At 38.0% G+C, this 10,291-nt stretch overlaps 1 protein-coding gene across 1 annotated transcript in view; it reads right to left on the reverse strand.

The window, feature by feature from the left end:
* Window positions 1–5,946, reverse strand: part of LOC129240647 (dendritic arbor reduction protein 1) — a 124,411-nt gene extending 118,465 nt beyond the window's left edge. Inside the window, exons 1-2 of the mRNA XM_054876573.1 lie at window positions 5,935–5,946; window positions 4,475–5,105 (exon numbers count right to left, since the gene is read on the reverse strand). Of these exons, the coding sequence (XP_054732548.1) occupies window positions 4,475–5,105; window positions 5,935–5,946 (643 nt within the window). The remainder of the gene's footprint in view (window positions 1–4,474; window positions 5,106–5,934) is intronic.
* Window positions 5,947–10,291: the final 4,345 nt, after the last annotated feature.

Raw genomic sequence — 10,291 nt, forward strand, 5'->3', positions numbered from 1 at the left:
CACAAAGCTGAGGAATATTGCATACTTATTTTCAAAATCAATGCTGTGTAATCCAAACGGCGCATTTTCATCTTGGCGGCTATGTTAACAAGCGAAACAGACGTTTTGGGGATCGGATGAGCCGCACATGAACGTTAAGCATGCAATACATCCTCATGGAGTGGCCGTTTTGTGAGGATTTCAGAACGATGGCATAACTGGCTCTTTTTTTTCAAAATGCTGCTGAAAACACCTTTCTCGTCAATAGTGAACTCTTCAGAGGCATGCCTTTTTGTACGATTCTCTGATGCACCGATGCTATGCTAACAATCCTATAATGATTCAGGGTCTTAAGGCAAACGTCGAGCAAGCCATTTGTGAGATAGAACCAGAAACCTTCACTAAGGTCGTGGAATATTGGTTTAATAGGATGCGCTACTGCAATGCTTGGCGAAGCAATTACATGAATGAAATCGTACTCCATAAATATTTGGAGTTTTCGTGCATTCGAATAAGTCAGCAATACGAGGTGTGTTAAAAGAGTAAGACGAATTTGAATAATCGGAAATCGAATGTACGCAGCCCGTCTTCTTTTTTAACACACCTCGTAACCAAAAAAAAAATGTTTGTGTTAATTTTGAGACTTCCAGTTTTCCTACTGGTATAGAAAATTTATTATACTTTTTGCCAAAAATCAGCTCAGATAATGCAAGAATTTATGCCGAAAAGGTCTACGGTATATACCTATGAAATGAGACTTTCTTCAAAGATGTCCACAAATCATAGTTTTAAGGCACGAAATTCGACATTTTTAAGAGCGACAAAAACGCATTGTTGTATGAAACGTAACAAACAATGAACTAAATATTGTTGACAGATGACAGACGAAAAACAAAACATTTGGGAAGGTTTAAAAATACTTCTAGCGACATCTATGGACTAATTTTTGCAAATGGCATCGTACTTCAAACATATTTGACACTTGTGAACTATACATCTGGAGTATACAAACAGACAAGCAGTGGAGCGCATAAAGATCAAAATAAGATTTCCATCACTCAAAATCATGGTTTTAGTAAAGCAGCTATTCAAAAACCAAATTGATTACAGATGATTAATTTTGCACCACCTTCCGCAAATCAGTTTATCGCACCAAAATTTTAATACTTTTCTGGAATAGTTTGGCGTAATACTAAATATATTAATGAATTCCAATGGAAGAGTAGTTTTTCCCGAAATCAAAATTGGATGATTAATTTTGCGCCTCCTTGTATTTTCAACCAATTCAGCTCAAGAAAATATTAATATTTTGGAGGAATATCTTGACGCAATTCTAAAAACATTAATAAATTCCGATGGAAGAGCAGTTTCTCCCAAATCAAAATTGGATGATTGATTTTGCGCCACCAAAGCAAGGAAATATTAATATTTTCCAGGAATATTTTGGCGTAATTCTAACAACATTAATAAATTCCTATGGAAGAGCTGTTTTTCTCCAAATCAAAATTGGATGATTGATTTTGCGCCACCTTGAATTTTCAAATAAGTTCAACACAAGAAAATGTTAATATTTTCCAGGAATAATTTGACGCAATTCTAAAAACATTAATTAATTCCTATGGAAGAGCAGTTTTTCCCCAAATCAAAATTGGATGATTAATTTTGCGCCACCTTGTATTTTCAAATCGGCTCAGCTCATGAAAATATAAATATTTTTTTCTGAAATATTTTGGCGTACTTCTAAAAACATTAATCAATTCCGATGGAAGAGCAGTTTCTCCCAAATCAAAATTGGATGATTGATTTTGCGCCACCAAAGCAAGAAAATATTAATATTTTTCAGGAATATTTTGGCGTAATTCTAACAACATTAATAAATTCCTATGGAAGAGCTGTTTTTCTCCAAATCAAAATTGGATGATTAATTTTGCGCCACCTTGTATTTTCAAATCAGTTCAGCTCAAGGAAATATTAATATTTTTCTGAAATATTTTGGCGTAATTCTAAAAACATTAATAAATTCCAATGGAAGAGCAGCACAGGTACTTTTTTATGGTAAAATGACGGTGAGCTGACTTGTGCAAAGTAGCGCAAAATTAATCATCCACTTTTGTTTTTGACTAAATTGTGATATATCATAAAGTTAAATATTAATTTTACTTCTCCAAAATAACTTCGGCTTCTAAAAATGACTGGCTGACGGCTGGTTTCTGTCCACACTATGGTTTTGCCTTTACTAATTCACCCAGCCAGTTCAACCACTAACGACTTCTTTGGACTTTGGCAAACAAGATGGAACTTTGGACAGTAAGGTAGATGGACAGGGCGACCCGATTTGAAAAAGCCGGTAGAAAAAAACACAGTCAAGTTGACTATTACCTCACACAGTTTTGACTCAGACACGAGTCAGTTTTTGACTCAGACACGAGTCGCAAGTATTTGTGGCATATAAGAGAGGTGAACCAAATTGCATTTACGGAGATATTGAATACGATGATGCGGAGCATACCTTCTTCAAATGCGAGCGGGGGTACACAGAGGAAACAGCTCTACAACGAACTACAATTGCAGAAGTAATCGAGAAAATGATGATAGGCGAAGAGAAATCGAATATTGTCGCAAATTTCGTTGAGGATATGATCCGGAAAAGGAGGGATGAAATGGTGCTGAATATCCTGAAGAGCATTAAGTAAATGTTTTTTTTTTTTTCAAAACAGGCTACCTTGGAAGGATGAGTAAGCGAATATGCCCTTTTTCGCACGCCGTCTTACACCTCTACATCGTAGCCATGCGGAAGCCGTCCCTGGGCTTAGGAAAAAATGCAAGAGAAAAGGAGGCATGTTTGTAGTGGAGTCACCACTCACGTGGTAACAACGGTTACTATATGATGCGAAGGCATTTTTAACCCTACCTCACCACCAAAAACAAAACACAACTATTTCTTTGGATGATATGAGGGATAACCAATGACTGAGAGACAGAGCGTAAAGACCGTTTGCATTTCTCAGTTAGTTTTTTTTCCTATTGCAGACTTCGCTATTATTCAATACTACCGCTGGAAGATGCCGTAATCGTTTCCCAGCCGTAAGAACTGAGTGACTTGATGCACCTCAATACCGCAGTACTTTCTGGACTTGTCAGCAAGGAAGATTCACTTCCTTAGCAGCAAATTGATCTCTCGTTTATTCTCTTCTACTTGAGCAACGTAACTGACTCCCAAGTTGACTTCCATATACAGGTAAGCGGTGGTTTGTAGTTTCGTTTGGAAGCAAATTGAGTGTAATTTTATTTGCATCTGCGGATGTTTTATTGAGGTGTAGAAATTAACATCTTCCACATACTTTACTGACTTATTTTTGTAAACGCTATGAAGCCGCTGAGACTAAAAAGGAATTATTTCGTAATACTCTTGTAGGACATCAAATCTTAAATATAACTTAGCTGTCAGAATTGATTAAAAATCTCTATTGTGAAGGTCACCTTGAGAGACCTACCGAAGTGAGTGATAACCAAATGGGGACCATTATTTTGTGGCATTCGCGTGAGCTTGCAAAGAATATAAAAATCCATGTTAAGTACACACACAAAATACCATGAACTCGTTAAGGGGGGAGCCTGCTTTAGAGGCTTCAAAAAATCGAGTTTTTCGTGGATTTTTTTGGGAACGAAAGAAATACTCGATTGAAACGAAACTTTCAGGTTTTATTGTTATAGGTATATTTCAACAGTCTTCTCAAATTTTTTCATTAAAATATATGTCATATTTTGCCTGGTACAAGCATAGTACCGTGGCGCCTCGAGTGTGCGTGTGTCGTGCGGCGGGAAAGATGCAGGTCGCAATTTTTATCAGAAACCAAAAAACTCAAAAAAAATTTAAGTTTAGTATAGTATAGCTTCTAGTTAAACCAAGAAAATTAAACAAAAGGTGAGAAATTCAACAATTTTTTGCTAATTAAAAAAAAATTCATTTTTTTGGAAAAACAAATTCACTTTAGATTGTTAAAAAAGTGGGTTAATCATAACTTTCTTAAGGTTTTTTAGGTTCAACTAAAAGAAAATTTACTTCCGAGTATAATCAATGTTATCAAGTTTCGATGGGACGTTAAACTTTTTTCCTATCTTTCCCGCCAATTAGGAAAAATCGTAAAAATAAAAAACCCAAAAACCGCACTTCGAGCGATCCGGCCGCTCGTATACCTGCCCGACGCTTGCTCACAACTTCTTCTGTAACTCCGAAAATGTTTTGAATTTGCTTCTGAAATTTTGAGGACACATTCTTGGATAGTTTGGAAAGACATTTATGCAAAAAAAAAATCGATTTTTGAAGCCTCTAAAGCAGCTGCCTCCTTAACAAGCTCGATATACATATTTTTTAGCGAAGATGATGAAGAATGTGTCGCTCTTATTGTGTACAAGTAACTTCATCTACATTTGGTGCAAGCGCAAAACATAACTAACACCTTTGAATGTAATTCAGTCTACATTAAAAACTCACCAAATAAATATTCCTTATCAGCCACCGCCACCGCTGTCGCTGACGCTGTGGCATTCGTCGCACCATAAGCGCTTGCTATTTCATACGCCACTGCCGCGCCATTGTCGTAAGCCGACGTGCAACTCGCATAGGCGGCAATACTCGCACTGGTGTGGGGAGAGGTTGAGGTGTCGGCGGGATTATCACTAACAGAGGCGGATACTGAGGATGATGATGTGGCAGTTTGTGGTGGCACAGCGCCAGCTGAGCTTGAGGACGATGGTTGCGGTAGTGCAGCGACTGTTGTTGACGCAGATACGACCACGGACGCAGATGCCGATGAGTGTTGAACATAAGTTGCATGCTCATGATTGCTGCTACTGCTACTATTATTGGTGGTGTGTTGCAATTGCTGTTGTTGCTGCTGCTGCCAATGATCAAGCGTATTACTGCCACTATGATTGCTTTGCGGCGAATAAACTTGATGCTGGTTCTGATGCTGATGCAAATGCTGATGATGATGCTGATGATGGTGCAGGTGATGATGATGATGGTGGTGGTGCGGTGCAGCGGCTAATACTTCAAGTTCAACGTCTGGCTCGATTTTATGCAAACGACCCATCAGCTCGTGCCGATAGTCAAATTCGGGGGACTGAAAATGGAAGGAAACGAAAGATACTTTTAGTTACTTGTGCGCGTATATATTTATATATATTTGTACTGTAACTGTATATGATTTATTATAAAATACTTTAGTTAAGCATAAAGCAGATTCATAGCAAGTCAAAGAATACTAGACGCATTTTGGTTATTTGACTGCTTTTGTTGCTAAACATTTAAACCCCAACGCTTTGGTGCGCTGATGAGAAACTAAATTTAATTCAATGGACAATACCATTCAACATCAGCAGCAAATAGCATTTTTGCAACGTTAATGGAGGCAATGTGTGCAGCAATTAACGTTACTGATGCCGTTTCGCCAGCTGCTGCCACACGGTCGGCTTAGGTGTTAAGTTTCTTGTTGCTCTGACACTACAGATAGCATTTACTGTTGGCGCGTATGCACGCCGTATGTCGTGTGTTCAATGGCTGTGTCATCATTAGCAGCAATCGCCGAGCAGCAAATTTTGCCCAACATGTCAGCAACAACGATATTTTCACCACTGCTGTTGGCTGTTGATGGCTTGCCACTCTACGGCTGGTCTTTATCGCACTTGCTGTTGCCGTGGCCGTTAAGTTCATTCATTCAGCGTTTTTATTGCCGTCAACTTTATGGACAGCGCAGCGCAATTTGTTGTCGCCACTTCTTTGCCCTGCTCTGCTCACGCGCTTCCACTTCTTATTTCGCTGTTTCTTCCACTGCAATCTCGCCCCTACGATTCGCCGTCGCTCCTTTGCATTGGAAGTCATATATTAGCGCCTTCATTTACTGATTTTATTTGTTTATTCAGAAAACGTATATGCGTTCGTCACGCACTTACTGTCGCATACATTACGCTTCGGCGACGATATTAACAACAGCAATGCGGCACAATGGCTCGTGTGGCAATCAGCGAGGCGTACATACAAACGTACATAAGCAATAACTATAATAATAGCACAAAAGTAGTAGTCCTAGCAGCAACAATAACCGCTACTACCAGTTCATTACCACAGCATCCGCATGCAGCAACAACTGCATACATACATACATATGTACACATGTATATGCCACGCGCTGTAAGTTATGGGCTCTTCGTTTGCGCGCTTGCTTTGCTGCTGCCTTCTTTGCGCCGATGATTATTGCCACTCATTCACCTCTGCTATGGCCATTGAATTGCGTGTATTGGGTATCATATACATATTTAATGTTGTTGTTGTAATCTTCGTTTAAGTTCATATGATTGTTGTTGATTTTAATTGATTTCCAATGCGGGTTTCGTTATAAATTTTTATTCTTATCTTAGTGTTTGGAAATTTTTCAACGTCCCATACACGCGTGCCAAGCCGCAGCTGCGAAGATTGAACGCAACTTCAACTCCAGCTCAAGTGCGACTTGGCTCATTGACTAACTCTCCATGCAGCTACATACGTTTTCTTCATGTGTGCAAGTGTGCATGTGTGCATGTGTGCATGTGTTTTTAGTAATATGTAATGTATGTGGCTGCTACTTCTCTACTGCTTTGTTGCTATGTTGCGCTGTAGCTACTGCCATTACCATGGCTGCTATTTCCGTTGCCATTCAGGTGTTGGGAATTTAATTTGATTATCTCGCTGCACAATATTAATTAAAATGTTTATGCGTTTAAAGCATGGCATGACATTTCAGATACAGATTTGTGAAATTAACGCAAATTAAATTTAGTGCGAGGCGTCGAAAGAAGCATTTGTTTGTAGCAAAAATATTAAAACGGGTTAATGAAGAATTGTAAAGAGAACATAAAGAATTTACTAAAATTAGCACACCCATTGAGAGAGAATTTAATTCCTTTCAGATTCATTAAATTTTCCTACAAAACAGGAAAACAGATTTTTTTGTAAATTTTTAAGTACGCCGCTTTAAAGCGCATTAAATTTTAGTATAATCAGTGAAAGCTTGAAGTACCTCAAAAGCCACGTTAATTTAAAAAATTGTCTTTTTGACACATTTTGGAATGAAGGAAAATTTTAACAATATACATAAGCGGAGCATTTGCCCGACCTCAATAAATTTCAAATTTATCTATTCAATAATTCAGCTATTGCTCAGCCAGAAGCTGGATTACATGACAGCTCACTATACCGAGACCCTTTACGGTAGGAGACCTTTTAGATCACAAGGAATTCACTCGAAATTAGTTGGCTCATATCTGGTTTTAACTTCTCGCAATCGAATAATCCTTATCAAGTTGAAACTCTATAGCTGACAAGTAAAGCTTAAAGTAAAAGTGCGGAAAGCAAGTGGTAAACACGTCGTGTAGCAGTGCTCCACTTTGCCTGTCGGTGATAGCCGCAAATAAAGCCGGTTGATTTTAGTAATAACTTTCATATGCTTTAGCTTTTGATTGCAGCGATTCAGTAAAATTTTGCATTACGTCGCTTATAAATTCATTTCCTAAGCATCAAACAACAATGAATCTTTATAAGGGAAAACTTGACACCGTCGCTACTCGCGAGTTCACAACATGCATACTCTAAAGGTAGATCCACAGAGACAGCAGTAAGTTCACTAGTTTCAGAGATAGAGAAATCAATAGAGAATAAAGAGTATTCTCTGGTAGCCTTCCTAGACATAGCGGGTGCTTTCAATAACATCCCACCGGAGGCCAAAACAAGCGCAATGACTGATTTGGGTGTTGCCGAGGGCCTTGTGAAACTTACCCACCAGTTGCTACTAGGCAGGTTCGTAATTTCGAATGAATGCCAACATCTCATTCCGGTTACCGGATCACTGCAGTGTATTTCAAGCTGAAATATTGGCTATCAGAGAAGTTCTGCTAGCCCTAAATAAAAGTGTCCTCACAACAAGATATAAACATATATTCAGATAGTCAATCGGCCCTGATAGCTTTAAAACCGCCTAATATTAACTCGAAGAGAGTAAAAGAATGTATCGACGTTTTGGCAGAACTATCACAGTACTTTGTAATAAACCTGCTCTGGGTGCCGGGTCATAGAGACTTAGAAGGCAACTGCAAAGCAGATGAACTAGACTAGAACACTTTCTATGCGGGTGCATGGCTCTTGATAGAAGAAGGTTCAATATTTTAGGAAAAAGCTCCCTGAATACCTTGGCAGAAGTAGGCAATATAAAAATAACATGTCTTGTTAGATATATCAAAGCCACAGGTTGGTTCAATGAGGACAACGTAGAGTCAGGAGAGGGGACAGCCCCGGTGATATCACAATGGGCCTACAGCAAGCCTAGGTGTGTCAAACGACAACCACTATACCTACCTACCTATCTACGTATTCGGCGCATAGGGGGAGCGAAGTTGCTCGCTTAAGTCTTTTGTCAACTAAGGCAACCAGTAAAGATTAAATTCCACTGTGTAACAGATTCGTAACTCATTCATTACTGATTGGTTTTCTGCATTTTTTTAGTAGCAAAGCCCTCTCTTATCGAACCACAAAACTTATTGAACCAGTGTACAGAGTTATAGCTTTTATTAGATAGTATTTATATAAATAATAAAGTGCAAGTTTCGGCTAGAATCACATCGATTTTTGAAAATTGTTTTTTCCTGGAAGTATTGTGCGTTTTCTCAAGCTCAACATATTTTTAATGCACATTTCCTTTTTTTATGTTTAAATGCAAACAAAAAAATTTTAGTCAGATTTTTTTCTTTTTAATTTAATGGATCGGAAGCAAACATTTCATAAATTTAGACAAAATCTACTAATGCATGCAATTGCTTATTTTAAAAGAAATCGGATTATTTATAAATAAAAAAAAATTATGGCAACTTTGGCCAACTTTTGCAAAATGTTTGAATTCGATGCAGATGCGAATCCCGCTTAGTCATACCAGAAAATAAGTAGAATATTTGGATATACATCGTTTAAGTTATTGCATCATTTGTATTATTATAGTATTTGCGTCAGGGAAATGAGTTTCAAGCAAACGCTTAAAAAATTGTTAACAAAACGCTTCAAATATTTGTATCTCAAAAATTTGTGTTTTTATTTGGCATAGATGGCGCAGTTTACAGGCAGGCAATAATCATATTTTTATGTGCCTTTGCCTTGGTGTGCCCATATGGTCATAAATACGTATCTATGATTATTTGATTTCTTGCACAAATTTATGCAGCTGCGTCAGCGATTAAAATTTCAATACAAAGTCGTGCAGTGGCTGTGGTGACCCAGAAATTGTTGCGTATTGCGTTCGAACTGCCACTAAACCAACGAAAATGAATTGAATTAAGTTGCATGCTTGTTCTAATATTTTTATTAATTCAAAAGTTCTTTTGGTTTATTTCGTATTCGCATACACACATACATTGTTGGCAAAACTACTTTTAGGGCATTTGACGCTGGTGGTGGACAGCCATACAATAAATTCTTACACGCCATTGTCCAACAATGCTAAAGCGTTTTGCATGTGCGCCACTCAACGACGCACTGTGTTGCAAGTGCAGTCAAAATGGCAAGAGGTTGATGCTTGAATTCGAAAACAAAAATTATGTGAATTTGCTTTAAATGTCGCAAATTTAGGTTAGGTTAGGTTATGGTGGTAGTCGGTCCGCACGACATTGTGTGACACGGGAACCTTGTTTATATACTTTCATGAAACCATTTTGAGGCTCTTATGAAGCGCAGGATTGGTCTAATCCCCGCGCCAGATAGATCTGTAAGAGAATTGAAAAAGTGTTTACCTAGACAACCTGCTCTTATTTTAGCTAGGGCTGGACAATTGCAAAGGAAGTGCTCTACTGTTTCTTCCTCCTCCTCATCTCTGCAACTTCTGCAATATTCATGGGAGAAAACTTCTAGTCTCGAGGAATGACTGCCAAATAGCCAGTGGCCGGTTAAACACAACACGACCTTCGAGATATCTACTCTTGAGAGACTAAGCAAATCCCTTGTTTCTTTCTTGTTTATTTGCGGACATAGTAGCCCAGCTGTTAGTGTATGGATTTTTTTTATGATTATCACTGAAGAAAATAGTTTGTTTTTTTTTTGTATTGATACCGATACCTTAAAAAGAAAATGCAATAGAAAAGAACCCAAAAACATCGATTGCAAAGTTTTAGTATAGAAATAAAAAATTGTTCGCAATTGCCTTCAAAATTGTGTCTTCAAGCTTAACAAAAAACAGCGTGCATAACGCAAATCAAAACGATTTTTTGCCCTTATTTTGCCCTCTTAATTTTTTAT

This window comes from Anastrepha obliqua, chromosome 3 (genome assembly GCF_027943255.1).
Source record: "Anastrepha obliqua isolate idAnaObli1 chromosome 3, idAnaObli1_1.0, whole genome shotgun sequence".
NCBI classification, from domain to species: domain Eukaryota; kingdom Metazoa; phylum Arthropoda; class Insecta; order Diptera; family Tephritidae; genus Anastrepha; species Anastrepha obliqua.